At 33.4% G+C, this 16,072-nt stretch overlaps 2 protein-coding genes and 1 pseudogene across 15 annotated transcripts in view; 1 reads left to right on the top strand and 2 right to left on the bottom strand.

Moving 5' to 3' along the window:
- The window catches only part of LOC107966728 (ras suppressor protein 1-like), a 118,897-nt gene that overhangs the window by 46,656 nt on the left and 56,169 nt on the right, over positions 1–16,072 (top strand). The window lies entirely within an intron of this gene.
- The window catches only part of LOC450427 (ankyrin repeat domain-containing protein 30B-like), a 30,370-nt gene that overhangs the window by 6,032 nt on the left and 8,266 nt on the right, over positions 1–16,072 (bottom strand). For 3 of the 14 annotated variants that reach the window (XM_016918170.3, XM_063780639.1, XM_063780637.1), the window contains 3 exons: positions 7,114–7,175; positions 6,356–6,453; positions 4,480–4,574 (listed from right to left, as the gene is read on the bottom strand). In XM_016918170.3, the coding sequence (XP_016773659.3) occupies positions 6,385–6,453; positions 7,114–7,175 (131 nt within the window). In that variant the 3' untranslated portion in view covers positions 4,480–4,574; positions 6,356–6,384. Of the gene's footprint in view, positions 1–4,316; positions 4,575–6,355; positions 6,479–7,113; positions 7,176–7,441; positions 7,563–9,476; positions 9,556–14,498; positions 14,671–16,072 lie in introns of those variants that run through there. The other 11 variants (XM_054659488.2, XM_063780631.1, XM_054659487.2 and 8 more) reach the window with 11 other exon arrangements.
- On the bottom strand, positions 1,307–6,373 carry LOC112204604 (ankyrin repeat domain-containing protein 30A-like; annotated as a pseudogene).

The raw sequence follows: 16,072 nt of genomic DNA, 5'->3' as shown, positions 1-16,072 counted from the left end.
AATGTGGTAATGTGATGCAGCTTCTAGTGAAGCCTCAGACACACATTGTTTATTGAGATCAGCCAATTTTTTTTGAAGTTGTCTCACAGTGACCTGACATGTTTGTTATTGATTTGTAAATCACCTTATCAAATTAACAATATTTACTTTCAAAAATATCCCCAAATATATTGGTTCAGCTTATTTTCTTTATGTGTACACATTCCTGCTTATTACTGAATCCACTTAAGGACACAAGAAGGTATTATCTTCCTGCCAAACTGGTACTCTCTTACTAGACAACAGATTCATCCCACTAGTCATTTGTCCCCTAATGAATCTGTAATGCTTCACAACTTACTGAAGTGTCAAGAAAATATGTGGGCAGGACTAGTGGTGGTAAATTCTATGCTGTGGAATGCTTTCCTTCTTTTTTATTGAAGCACAAATCAACATCAAAGTTCCTCACATACTCAATCACCTGGTGAAATTTTTCCAACAGGTTTCTATCTTAGAATAAAAGTATTTTTGTTTCAAAGGCTTTAGAGGCCCTAGGTAACCTGGTCTCCACATCCCTCCTGACCGCAGCTGCTAAGTTTCTGTCCTCTACTCACTTTTTTTGTACTATACATGAACCCTGCCACCCCCCATGAATTGAAAAATGGGGATCCAATGCAAAGCTAATAAATCACAGATAGCTACAATGATCTTTCTCTGGGACAAAGTTCTATCCACATGACAGTCTTTGAGCCTTGAAATAGAAATTATGAGCAAATTATTTGTAACAATATTCAAAGTAAATTATAAATACCAGTGGGATGATTAAATCAAATTTGATATTGCTAAAATCCACTACATTTGTCCTAAGCTATTATTTAATAAAACACAGATGGCTTTAAAAAATTAAGATGTCATAACAATACATAATTTGAGATTCAGATATATTCAGATTTAAGTCAAATTGACATAAATGAAAATAAAATTCTACCAACTAAAATATACAAAAACTTACTGAAAAAGTAGTATTACAAGATGCAGAAATGTGCACTTCAAAATATACTTCAAATACACTTCAGTTCCTCTGGAAAATTTAGAATTAACTGTCAAAGTAAATTGTTGAATCAATTTCAAAATACTCATTGCTGATATGGGCATTCCCATTTATCTGCTTCATCGTGGTCATAAAATGTGACCACAAAGAGATATTAAAACCTTTATTTCAGCAGTATAAGCCAATGTCATTAATGTTAATCTATTAAAAACCTTTAACTTAAATTCTTAAAATTTCATAAGTGACACAATGTCTTAAAGTAAAACATCTCTCAGCTTTAACTTGCATTTGGTGGAAATAAGCCATGTTTCTAAGCTGACATGGTAAATATATTTATTATCTATATTAAACTAGATTCAGCATTTATCTAAGGCCAAATATGACTTTAAATTTTCTTTCAGGAAGGTTGAAAAATATTTTTTTTTTGATACTTCTCTTTCAGCTTTCTGTTTTTCATATTGGTATAAACATTCTTTTAAATGGTTACAGTTATTAAATATCTCCTCATTTTTCTCTTTTAGGAGGTGATGTTGCTTTTTCCTCTCAAAAAACTGAATATTATTATCTTGCTTTTGTTATCAGCTTTCTTATGCACCTGAACTAATTGCTGTGGAAGCCACATATTTTTGCTTCGTAGTTGAAATAATTTCTGCTCCAGACTCCTGCTGTTCAGTATGCTTGTTCACATTATCTTGTTTGTTTTGATACATGTGTTCAGCTTTCTTCATTTGACACTATGTTTCACTTAGGTCTCTTTGTGCATGTTCTAAAACCTATGTATTTTCTCTTTGAGCGTCTCCTGCATAATTGCAATTAATTTTTAGACTTTTGGATTCCCTTTGAGCTTCAGAAAGTGGTTGATGAAGCTTCTCATTGTTATATATTATATTATTCACATCAACATTCATTTTTCTTGCAAATGAGCACTGTGGAAAGCAAGTTCTTGGTTTTTTCTTGATGTCACACTTTATCTTGGTCTTGTATAGCAGAAGCCAGTCTAGAATGGCATGATTCAATTTCTTTCTCCAGGATTTCTTTGCCTTGTTTTTCCTTCAATTTAGAAGTGAGCATTGTGTTCTTAGCTATCAGAACTTTAAGCTGCCCACTATACTGAGGTGCCCTTTTTGTTAATGTTTTCTCTTTCAGTTTTAGGGTCATTTGAAGTTCAGCATTCTTTTCTCTTAAAATCTTAATGTCCTCAAAGTATTTATTTTCCTTCTCCTGGTGCTGATGTTTTAGTATGTCCATTTGCAGTTTTAGCATGGCAATTTCCTTTTCAACATGCCATTTTCATGTAAGAGATCATTTACATTTTCATAAGTGTGAGAAACCTAAATAAAATAAATTTTTAGCTAGCACTCAATAAAATGGGATATCATGGTTCCTCTTAAAGAATAATTTGTACATTTATACACTGAAAGGGTTTCTGTAAGTAGGTATCAGTTGAAGAACCATTGAATCAAAACTTCAAATGCTATAGAGCATAAATTCCCCAAAGTTCAAACATTTATTTGAACACAATGAATTCATGAAAGTAAAAAAGAAATGACTAGAGAATTTAAGAGCTTCAGAATTGAAACAAACTTTCCCTGGATTACAACACATGCAAAAGCATAAAATAAAAGATTAATCACTTTGACTACATACAAAAATTTGATTTACACCCTGATGTCTAACCTATACAAGACCCCATACTAGAAGCCTTAGTGTGTAGGGAGACCCCTTGAAACTATTGCTTTGGAATAAAAGATGAAATACTCCTGATTATTATAAATACAAAATTGCATGCAGGATTGTGTAAAGATAATGCCAGGTTGGACTGCCAGAATAAGCCAACAGTGCGTGATATGCTTCCCCCTGCAGAGAGCCTATGAACGGATATGCAGTCGGAGGTTTCACATCACCATGATTCCTATCCCAGAAAAGCAGATGTTCATAGCTCTGGGAATGGAATGCGACTCTTGTGGAGAGCCTATAAACGAACGCATGAGGGGTGCCTGTTCATATGGATAAGATGGGGCTATAAATGCCCTTATCTTGCCTCGGCTCTTCTAGGCCTCTTTAGGGTTAAAGCATACTCCCTTCTGAGAATCTGTGGTCTAACCAGTTGTCTAGCTTCACGTCCTGTTTCTATGGATTGTTTGCAACCAGCTTTTGCTGCAACTGTTACTGGTGATTAATATCTTGCTAATCATAGGTTATGGAAAGACTGTTTCTGTTTTAAGGCTCTGTTAGAAATTGCTGATGCACACACTATATTGTAAATTCTTATCTCTGTATACTGTACTTCTGCATACTGATGTTATGTTAAATTACTTCATCCTTATGTGACCATCTCACCTCATAATCAAATGACCATAAATCCCTCACTAACCTATCCCCACCCTCACTAAACTTAATAATAAATGCTGGTATATCCAGTGCATTGGCGGCATCACAGGACCAGAAGGTGGTGACCCCCCTGGACACAGCTTTCACTATCTTGTGTGTGTCTTTTATTTCTCAACCTGCCAATCCGCCTGGGAACAAAGAAGGAGCCCCGTTGCATTGCGGGCTGCTGGCCAGTTCCCGCAATATTAGTGCTGCTTATATTTAGACAGATAAAATTTCCCAAAGCCCTTTCATTTCCTTTTTCCTGAGAATATTCTATAGATATTCTATTTTTAAAAATATAATTTTAAGAATTATAAATTATAAGTTGAGACATTGTAACAAGCACTTTTAGTTATCACAATTCTGAAAGGAAAAGATTAAAAATATAAACAAGTATTTTCCTTATATTCCATACACATTAAGATTAAAAGTGTACAATTAAAGGAAATTGATCCTTGGGGGGCGAGGAATGGCCGTTTCACACTCTCTTTGTTGAACTGTAAATGAATATAAATTTTCTTGAGAACAATTTGGAAGTAATGAACAAAGAACTTTTTAAAACTTCCTATAATTTAACCAAATATTTTTATATTGAAGAATTTATTCCAAGTCAATAATTAGAAAGGTAGAAAAATATTTACTTGCAGTTATGCCTTGCAGCACTTATAATACAAAAAATTAAAAATCAAAAAAATTAATTTGTTAAGTAAATAATGGGATTTCCAAATAATGGCCTTCTATATAGTCATTAAAATTGTGATTTAAATAAATATGCATTTAATTATCAGAAGTATTCAAAGTTAAGAACTTGTATTATTTAAAGGAATTTGACACTCTGCAAGACAGGTTTTTTTCTGCAGTTAAACCTCAGAAGGTAAGTCAGCTATTACAAAAAGTATCCTACATAATTTTAGTATAAATAGTTGAAATATTTATTTAAAACTAGGATGTCATACCTCACACTGCAGAGCTCTTGTTCACATTTAACCTTTTGATTCACTTACTGCAATTTTATTTTTGCTTCTGATAGTTCCTTTTGTAGTACACAAAACTTATTTTTCATTTGTTTTATTTTTGCTGTAAGTTGTTCACAGTGATATTTTTTAAGTTCCCTTGCTCTTTCATGAGAAGGAACTGCACCCAAGAATTTTGATAGGTTAGTTGAATCTGTCTTGAGGAGGAGATAGAAATAAAATATATTAGTACTTTGGGATATAAAGGACAGCATATTTTAACAATCACTAATTCATACACTGAACAAATATATATTGATTGCCTACCACACCTGGCTAATTTTTTTGTATTTTTAATAGAGACAGGGTTTCACCATGTTGGCCAGGTGGGTCTCAAACTCCTAACCTCAAGTGATCCACCCACCTTTCCCTTCCAAAATACTGGGATTACAGGCATGAGCCACCACATTCTGCCTCAATAAATAATTTCGATTTAAAAATAATGACAAGCATCAATATTTTTTATTTCAAATCTTTTTAAAAACACATTTCCTTACTTTAAAGGCAATTAGATTTCAGGCTGTTCACATATTGAAAACCAAGACATTTCAAGAGAAAACCTTGCATATGCTCTGTAGATCACGCTTATCTTTTATCTTCATGTGGCTATTGACTGGGTTACTGAGCATGAAAAATAAATCATATTCCCAAAAAAATTCACTTGTGTGTATATTTCAAAAGGAATTAACTTCAAAGTATCTGCCTTACACTGTAGTCCTCACCAAAAATAATAGGGCATTGCAAACAAAATACAATATGATTAAACATTTGACATATGCATAATTACAGAATTTTTGTTAAAAACTATGCATGGCATGAAGAGAATTTTCAGAGTATGTCATGCGGAGTAGGAAAAGAACTCTGTAAATCTGTTTCATTTAGGAAAACAAAGGCTTAATAAGAATAATTTTGATAAGTTTTTGCTGATAACTGCTTGAATAAAATGAAAGATTCATAAGGAAAATATGTTATTTTTAAATGAAAACAATCATTAGATAAAGTATGCAATTGATTCTTAAGACATAACTTCAGAAAAGTAGAGCAAGCCTTCATAAAAAGAGAAAAATAAAAACATGTATTCGTGAAACATCTAACATGTGCCAGACATATTTGCCGATTTTTCTTCACCTTAGAATAATGAGGATGATGATGATGTTGGTGGTTACCCCACTTTCTGCTTCCTAGTCATTCTAGGTTGTTAAGAACAAAATGATGAACAAATATGGTCCACTGTTCTCTGTTCAGAATGTCTTCCTCCTAGACTTTCATATGGCTTACTCCTCATCTTTGAGACAGGAGATTGAATGGCAGTCGCAGAAAGATCTACTCTGACCATAGAATTCCACTGCCACTCCCATACCCATGCTAATTATAAAGTTCTTCAATTTTCTCTAACCATTCTCTGTTTTGTTTTTAAGAAAAAGGTATAGTGATTTATAAGTGTTTTTCATTTGTTATTATCTTCCTACTACTGCAGCATAATCCCTCATCTTGGATATTCAGAGACTCACTGCCTAGCACACAGTTGGTACTTAGAAAGAAATTACTCCAGGTCAAAACATTGAAAATCTCAACAGGAAAGTCTAATTTTCCAAACTGCTATATTTCTATGGAAAATCTGCAGTAGTAGCCTGCTGAAAGTTACCATCCTCTTACCCAAAATTAGAAATCCACATGCCTGTTCTTACTCCCTATTCTTGTGCTAACAATTCTGCTTTCACATAAATGCCACTTTGATCGTTTTGTCTTACATTTGGATACAGACTTCCCAGTTTACAAAATGTTTTCACATTTGTTACAACATTATTTCATCACACATACCTAAGAGGTAGATATGAGCACTATTTTTATACACAAGGTTACTGGTATTTGATTGGGTTAAATGATTTTTTCCAAGTTCCCATAGCTAGTAAGTGACAGAATCAAAATACAGACTTACCTTTTGACATCCACTCATTGCTGTTACCACTATGCAGCTGCTGCTTCTATCTTAAGTGGTGAGGCCTTTCCTATCTCTTCCACATCCATAGCTGTGACCTTGGAATACATCATTATCTGATACCTATGTGGTTGCAAACATGGCTGCCACAAAGGGACTCAAAGAGTTCTATTTGTGAAAAGAATGTCTACTTATTAAAATACTACTCAACCAAATTGTTGTGTTATAGTTTTACAGGTGTCCTATTTCTCACGTTTATCCAACTCCTGAAATGTTCCTTCAGATCTATACTGGATAATCAAAATATACCAATACTTTCAAGTCCCAGGCATTATCTTTTCAAGTTCCAAGTTGAGCAAGACTAAGACTACAGTTTAAACTCTTTCTCCCTGAATCCAAGTAAAGCTTTCATACATCTAGATATACACAGAATCATGTATTTGCCCATAAATGAATGCAGAGAAATTATTTTGTTTTTAGACAAACTTACCTTCAGAACTCAAATAGATTCCTGGTTTCTTCTATGCCTTATTTTCTTTTGCTCTATTCTACACTGGCTTTGTAAATTAATCCTTCAAATTAGCAGAATTGCACTATGCAGCTGTTATCTACTTGGCATATGATTATAAAGTATGTTCTGATAAATGTCAGAAAATTTCTTATGGACACATGCAGACGTGAGACAATAAAGTCATCTTTTTATGTTTTAAGATTACTCATTACTTAAGTTTTAAAATAACAACAACAATACACGGTACCTCAGAAACTGAAGGTGATTTCGTATCTTCTTTTTGTCCTGACTCTGATGTGGGCATCTTATCTACAAAATGGTATTCACAGACACATATATGAGAACACTTATTACTGTAAATTATAAAAACATACAAATCTATTTCCATTTATGAATATTTCAAAAAGTAATAGCAAATATAGAATTTCAGAATCAAAGCAGGTTCAGAAAATTGATAGTATGATGAAAGATAGCAAAAAGTATTTTTTAAGGTAGACATTGTATTTCAGTCTATAAAATTGTTTTCTAAATAATAGCACTTAAGCATAGAAAAATTTTCAGAGATACTAACTTACCCCTTCTATTATTTTGGTATAAAAAAAGAAAATTGTCATTACTTGTTAGATCTTATGGCGCTCATTCAATAATGCCAACATCATTTTCTTGTTGTTCAGTTGCTGTCTTTGTTGCTTCCTTCTATTACAAACAAAAACCAAAAAGCACCAAAAAACAACTTCAGAAAAAACTGTATTTATTCACTCATTCACTCAATTTGTCAGTAAGACAAAACAAAACACAAACAAACAAAAAAACCCATACATTGTATCTATCGAATCACAGGCACTATCCTGGGAGAAGCAGGAAATATACACAGAAGATAGATTCTGGCCTATATTCAAGAAATGTTAGAGACATGTGAAAACAAATAAGAACAGAAAAGTATAATTCACCAGTTCTACAATTTAAGTCAATATAATACAGAAGGGCACAAAGGAGAGAACAATCAGTTTTACCTGAAAAGCATAGAAAATGCTGCCATAATGGGGCCATATTGGGAAGGACAGACAAAGTGCAGAGTCAGGATACAAAGACTCTAGGTGCAATAGCATGTGTAAAATAATAAGGCATGAAACAACATGGCAATTGAGGGGTGCCAAAATGATGTCATAAAACTGGAACAGTCAGAGGAAGCAGATGAAGAGATAAAATGGGGCCAAACCATATAAGATATGTGTCACGCTAGAATGTGAACTTACCCCTTCGTGTAATGGGTATTCACTCAATATGCAGATGAGTTACATCATTACAAATACATTTTAGAAAGGTGACCGTTCAAGCGATGTAACGATAGATGAACATGGGGAGATGGGGCAAAACTAGAAAGGAGTACTTCAAAATTATAGGTAGAGAGTTAATTATGGTAATAAGATATGGAAAATTATAAGAAGGTAGAAAATACAAAATTAGGTGTGTGACTGGATGGGTGACATGGAAAAGGGTTGAAGTTTAGGATGTGGGGGAGGGTTGAAGTGCAGGTTTAAGTGCTTGAGTGTTTCACTGCTACTTCCTAGGTGTTATTTCCTAGGATGGGGAAACCAGATGACAGAGTAGATTACGAAGAGTCAGAAAACAGGAACAGAATAAAAATGATGCTTTCAGTTTGAGACCTATAAGATTTGGGGCACCCAAGGGGCTTGGAAGAAAGATCTGGATAAATACATTTGGAGTATGAGTAGATGACCTACATGAGGAAAATTACATAGTGATAAGATAAATATTTATAAGATAGGCTAAATGGGTAGAATTAAGTAACCTATGCAGACTGTTGAATTTTTGAAAATGAAATCGGGCTGGGCGCAGTGGCTTACGCCTGTAGTCCCAGCATTTTAGGAGGCCGAGGCGGGTGGATCATGAGGTCAGGAGTTTGAGCCCAGCCTGGGCAACATGGTGAAACTCCGTCTGTACTAAAAATACAAAAATTAGCTGGGCGTGGAGGCGCATGCCTGTACTCTCAGATACTCGGGAGGCTGAGGCAGGAGAATCGCTTGAACCTGGGAGGTGGAGGTTGCAGTGAGCCGAGATCACGCCATTGCATTCCAGCCTGGGTGACAGGGCGAGACTCTGTCTCAAAAAAAAAAAAGAAAATTAAAATCAAAGGAGAGACAAAAACATGGGATTAAGTTTCTCAGTTATATATTTCCAAATTTGTTTCAAAAAAATAATTTTATTTATATAGGTAAATATTTATTTCTGAAACATTGCAATATGCGTCTTTGAATTGAATGAAAACATTTAATTCTAAAACACCAAGATTCTGCAAAAGAAACTTTATAAAAATTAACTTTGAAATTTTTAATTGTACAAGAGAAATGCTTACCTAATTATAGAATTATGAGGCATTTTTAAGTACCACTATAAAGTGAGATAGAAATGTGAAACCCTGTTTTAAAATTCACATGTTTTTCTTATGTTCCTGTAAACAATAGAATGCTAGCTCACATTGCCTATTTACACCATATAGGATGGTAGTTTAAAATTGGAGAAAAGATCTCATATAAAGAAAATTAACCAATAATTATTCAAGTTGAAGATTTAATAGTTTTTACATACATCTATGATTGTCAAGCAGGATCCAGTATTTACAGGAGAAGTGAAGAAAGAAACTACAAAATTCAAGTCGACAGGATTCCTGAGTTTTAGAAATAAACAAATATATATGCAAGGTTTAATAATTATGAAGACTAAAGTTAAGGCTTCCTGGAAATAATATAAAATATCCCGATTGCAAGAGATATTTTTTAAGAGCAAAAAAATTCTTCCAATGATAAGTTTGTTTGCTCTGTTAACAATTTTCCTTACATATGATTCTATAATAATAGGTAGTTTACTTTAAAAAATTCACAAAGATTGATTACATTCATTTGATGTGTGCATATAATACCATTACATACAGATATTATGAGCAAAAGATGTCAGAATATTTCTAGAGATTAATAATTTCTACATTTATTTCTTTGAGAGTGTTGTAGCTTAAAAGTGATTTTTCTCTTTTTTTTTTTTTTTTTTTTTTTTTTTTTTGAGATGGAGTCTCGCTCTGTGGCCCAGGCTGGAGTGCGGTGGCGCAATCTCGGCTCACTGCAAGCTCCGCCTCCTGGGTTCACGCCATTCTCCTGCCTCAGCCTCCCGAGTAGCTGGGACTACAGGCGCCCGCTACCACGCCCAGCTAATTTTTTGTATTTTTAGTAGAGACGGGGCTTCACCATGTTAGCCATGGTGGTCTCAAGAAAAAAGATTTTTCTCTTTTAAGAGATGCAGATTAAGAACCTTGTTCATATGATCAGAAAATTTAATTTTAATAAGATTAAATAAAATGCTTATTTATTTATACTCTATTAACAAAAATATTCAAAACAGCTACCAAGGTTATATCAAAGAGTAGGATAAACTAGTTAAATAACCTAAGAATATGTCAAACATTAAGTTAGAAATCTTAAACCAGAAACCAAAGAGTCAAAAATTAATAATTCACAATAAAGCTGACAAGGCCTAAAACCAATTTAACTTTGCATTCTGCATTAATATAAGTATGACTAGATTAAATATAAAACATGAAGTGAGAATTAAATTCTTTCCTTGTTAATAATTTTTTTGTTCACACAATATAAATGTATATGTTTTGAGGGTACATATAATAACTTAATACATTCACATAATGAAATCAGAATAATTGAGATATTAATCACCTTAAGTATTTATCTTTCCTTTATGCTAGAAACATTCAAATTATTCTCTACTAGATATTTTAAAGAGTACAACAAATTGCTCTTACCTATACTCGTCCTTATATTTTCTTTCAGCTTTTTGTTAAAATCAGCTATAAGTCAGTCGAAAACACCTGAGCAGTGTTTTATTACCTGGCTATGTTTTCTTAATTTTTATTTTAAATAATTTATTATTATATCTTTTATTCTAGAGAGTTTCTGCTCTCATTTAAACCACTATTTTTGCTGTGTTTTTATAATAGTCTGTCTCATCTTGACTCTCTCATGTAGTCTCTATGTTTATCTTACCCTTCTTCAATGAATAATTTCCTTTCATCCCCCTTCATCTAATTTATTATTATACAAATATGGTGGTATCCATTAGATTTTTTTTTAACCAAAATAACCTAGGACAAAAATTTACCATTACATAGATTATAGAATTGTAGAAATAATTAAAATTTAAAATGTTAAATTACATGTTATATTTTGAAATATCTCTTCACAATTTACAGTTGTATTAATTACCTCTTGTATGGAAAAGTGTGAGAGCTTAGTTTTTAATAGTACCTTATTTAACTGGGTTTGCATTGAAATAGCATAGGTTGTTTCTATTCTGTGTGGCAAAAAGCTAAGTATAAATAATTGTATAAATTCTGCTTCTTCCAAGAAACAGAGAAAAAAAAGAATAAATCATGGGGGGCGGCAATGATTGATTAATGAAAATAATACATAGCAACTAAATAGAAACCTGTAAATAAATATGCTGACAATTGAGACAGAGATGCCCTAAAAAGCAGACACTGAAGAAATGTATTCTGTGAGAAAAAAGTCTGGGGTAAATCATTTTTAAAAGGTGAAGGAGGAGGGAGAAACAAACAAGAGACATAACCAGTCAATCAAGTATGAGCTTCAGTCATGAAAGAAAAGGAAAAACAACTACTATATAAGACATGTGATGAAATACGTAAAATACAGACTTCTGTTCATAATATATTCCTATAATGCTGGTCAGTATTTGCATTACAATTAGTTATTTTGTTAATACCTGTGTAATAAAGATTTTAATTTCATTATTATATAATAAGACACTCAATTAATTAAACATGGTCTTCAGCCAATACCTAAAAGCTAGAACATTTTTACTACAGAGAGACAAAATTTAAAAAGGAATGTTTCGTAAACTTTTCACCTGAAGAAAGTTTTGGTAATCAGAATTCTAAAGAGTAATGTATTCCTTGAAATGATATGTTTAATAGAACATGAGTTTCGGCTGGGTGCGGTGGCTCACGCCTGTAATCCCAGCAGTTTGGGAGGCCGAGGCTGGTAGATCATGAGGTCAAGAGATCAAGACCATCCTGGCCAACATGGTGAAACACTGTTTCTACTAAAAATACAAAAATTAGCTGCGTGTGATGGCACACGCCTGTAGTCCCAGCTACGCAGTAGGATGAGGCAGGAGAATTGTTTGAACCCAGAAGGCGGAGGTTGCAGTGAGCCGAGATCATGCCACCTGCACACCTGCACCCCAGCCTGGGCAACAGAGAGACTCTGTCTCAAAAAAAAAAACAAAAAACAAAAAACAAAACATGACTTGAGACTAAAATATATTAAAATTTTTTTAATCTAAACTCCACTTGGAGGATATAGTGTAACCTTCTTTCCTGTTTACTACATACCTCTGATTTATTTTCTTATTTAAGACATATTTTCTCAAGATAACTCACATGAATTTATGCATTCTAAATATTAAAAGAAAATATAAATTTAAGCCATATTTTGGAAATGCATTAGATTTTATTATAAGATATATTATGCATATTATCTTACTTGTAACATTTCATTACATAAAAATTCATTTTTCTGCTTATTTATTCACATTGAAAACCTTTTAAAACTCTTTTTATAGGCAAGACTGTATTCTAGGTACACTAGGCTGCACACAAGTATGTTTTCTAACCTGCAGTATCTTATAGTGATGCAAGAACTTCAAAACGATTATTTAAACAACTCAATACAAAATCTTCCAAAATTTAAAATTTTCAAATGTGGTAAAAAGTCTTTGAACAATGTGTTTAAAAATTACAATTTAAAAATTCTGAAATTAAAATCCTACCATATGCTTAGTAAGAATCTCTGCTTCCATAAACTGGTTGTTTATTTGGGGTAAAACCTGCATTCTTCATTGAGATGAAGAGTGTAAAATATACTTTTAATGAAATAATTTAGAAAACACACTGGCATGCCTTAATAATACAGACTCTGAGAAAGAGAATTTACATTTCTAAATTTCTACAATTATTTTTTAAAATTAGAGATAGGCCGGGCATGGTGGCTCATGCCTGTAATCCCAGCATTTTGGGAGGCCGAGGAGGGTGGATTATGAGGTCAGGAGATCGAGACTGTCCTAACACGGTGAAACCCCATCTCTACTAAAAATACAAAATAAATAAATAAATAAATAAAATAAATTAGCCGGGCATGGTGGTGGGCGCCTGTAGTCCCAGCTACTCAGGAGGCTGAGGCAGGAGAATGGCATGAACCCAGGAGGCGGAGGTTGCAGTGAGCCATGACCGCGCCACTGCACTCCAGCCTGGGTGACAGAGCGAGACTCCATCTCAAAAAAATAAATAAAAAATAAATAAAAAATAAAATTAGAGATAAGGTCTCGCTATGTTGCCCACACTGGTCTCAAACTCTTGGGTTCAAGCAATCCTCCTGCATCAGCCTCCTTGGTAGCCGGAACTACAGGCATGTACCACCATGCCCCAAAAAATTTTCACAATTTCTAATATTATTTTGGTGTAATTAAAGAACCAAGAAGAGAAACTGAGAAAAAGCTCTCCCCTAAAAACTACATGATATCAAAATAATACGTGCAAAAAAAACCCTATATGCTATGTGGCACAGTTTTGGAACTGAACAGTATCAGAGAGATTCCTTGATTACTATAGTAAGTAACTGGATCCATTAAATATAAATTTAAGCATGAGTTTTTTAAGTGACAATAGAATAATTTTAAAAGTCACAGTAAGCACACTTATCCAAATAAACCTTTACCAGATTTTATATATTCTCTATTGTGGAAAAGTTTTTTCTAATATAATGTTCCTATCACTGTGTATTCTCCAGTCCATTGCTTTTGTTGGCACTCACACCCTCAAAATATTTACCAATCATTTGTTATTTACTAAAGTAAAAAAAAAAAACTTTAAATCAACTACTCATATTTCCATAAAATGTTTTTATCTGACCAACTTTATATTACCAACATGAAATAATGGTAATTACACCACTGCTAAACATGAAAAGTAAATACTATACAGAACTAGATTCCAACTGAGAAAATCAACTTCATAACAGACCATTTTACATTGGTAGCAAGATTAAAGTCTTCCTTAACTTTTGTAGACTGTGAATTTTCAATAGTCAGTTTGCTGAACAGACTTTAGAGAAAAAAAGATACAACAAAAATAAGCAAATTCATATATTTAAAAAGAAAATCTGCTAGTTCATATCTTGGTGCTCACTCCAAAAAATGAAAACAAAAACCAAAATCTGGGAAAAATCAGTCTTTGTATATTAAATCATGTTTCTTGGTATAATTAAAATATGCCCTCTGTTTTTAAAAAAGATTTTAGTTACCTATTTTTGACTCTACCTCCCCAACCTATAACATCCAATGAAGACTGACTCTTAGTTCCATAATAAGTAGTGATAGCCAATATAATTGGCATACCCTGAGTATAATTCGTCCTCACAAACTGTCCTCAATGATGAACTGAAAATCTACTTAATGGCTGACATAACTTTTGATATCTAAACTGGAACAAACTTGATAACCTAAAATGAGGTAGAAAGATACATTTACCTTGTTTCTTCTCCATTATCTATCTCTGATTCAAAGACTAATCTGTGTCACTGGAAAATGACATTCTTTGTTTTTCAGCATAAAAACCACTTAAGAAGGCCCTGTTGCTTCCCTTCACTCTAAAACACTGCAGAGAGTGCCCTGAAATATTTGAAATGTTGAAAAGCTGAACCTACAAATGTCAAAACACAAATGTATATTTGTTATTGGGAATGTTTTTCTCAACAAAAATTGAAACATTAAAAATAATAAAATCTAATTACTTATTTTGTACTTGTCTTTCCTTATTCAGGTCTACATAAACTAGAAAAGCCTTAAAAATCTTCATAGGTACTTATACCCAAGGAGAGAGACTGCTAGAAAAACTGAGTCCTGATAGTTGGATTTCTCTAAATACTATATTTACACAGAGAGAAAGATCTGGAAGTGGGAGCCACTATATATAGTAAAAGTGTCTCCCACTTCCAGATCTTTCTTCTGCAGAGCTTCATGGCAGTCTCCAACCTTTAAATATTCTGCTCATCAAAGCACAGATTACTGAAAAGATAAACTCAATGACCAACCTAGAAGCTCTGTATTTACCTGTTCCTGGAAAACAACTAAATGGAGTCTCAGTCAGTCATTCACCTCCAGCGTAAGCATGTTATCAAAAACCCAACTGAACCATGACTTATTTGACAGCCAATCTTACCCCTGCTTTACATGTACATGGGTAAGACATCAGAGGCTTGGAAAAAGAGGCAAAGGGGAGGGGACACCTGCCCTGGGCCACAGATCTATGTAATTCAGCAAACTTCAATCCCCTAGCACTCAAGGGGCTCTAAGCCACTCCTGTGAGATTTGGGGTGAAAGAACACAATAGGACATTTCTCTCTGCTTGCAGAGACTTTTTGCAGCGGCTTTTTTTTTTTTTTAAATCTTTCAATAGAAAGCATGAAGTGTGTCCGTTTCTCCAATTAAACAAGCAAAAAAGCAGCGACCTAATTCAGGACTTCCTTTGAACCCTATTTTAGTATGACTTTCTAGATAACTCCCAATGTCATCTGTGTTTTTGTTCCTCTAATTTATCTTCATCAAACTTGTCATAAGATCCAATATTCTGATCTCTTTGGTAAAATCCTTACTCCTACCAGTCCTGGGATTGTTTCTCTTCAAACTTGGCCTTTCCCTGGTAATTCCATTCTTATCTACTTCCACTGGGTTCTCCAGCTAATTCCATTCTTATCCCTTTCCATTTGTTTAATTAGACCCATTCCCTTTTCTTTCTATTATTCAAACACTCACTTACATGATGTTATAAAAACAAGAGTAGTGGGCTTTGAAATGAGTTTAAATATTACTTCTGCTACCTCTGATATTTAAATAAGTCACTTTGAGTTTCAGATTCTCCATCTGAACAACCATTTTTCCAGGATATTAAATACAGATTGAAATATGAAAGTATTTTGATTAGTCTCCAAGAGTCCTTACAATCCTAAAATTCCATGTGCTTTTAATTTTAGCTATAGAAAAATGGGGCTGGTGGAAAGAATAAAATCATACACGAAAAGAACACCGAGGAAAGCAGAGAAGAA

The sequence above is a fragment of the Pan troglodytes genome, chromosome 8 (genome assembly GCF_028858775.2).
Source record: "Pan troglodytes isolate AG18354 chromosome 8, NHGRI_mPanTro3-v2.0_pri, whole genome shotgun sequence".
Taxonomy (NCBI): Eukaryota; Metazoa; Chordata; class Mammalia; order Primates; family Hominidae; genus Pan; species Pan troglodytes.
The sequence above is the reverse complement of the archived record's forward strand: the minus strand, read 5'-3'. Positions and strand labels throughout refer to the sequence as shown.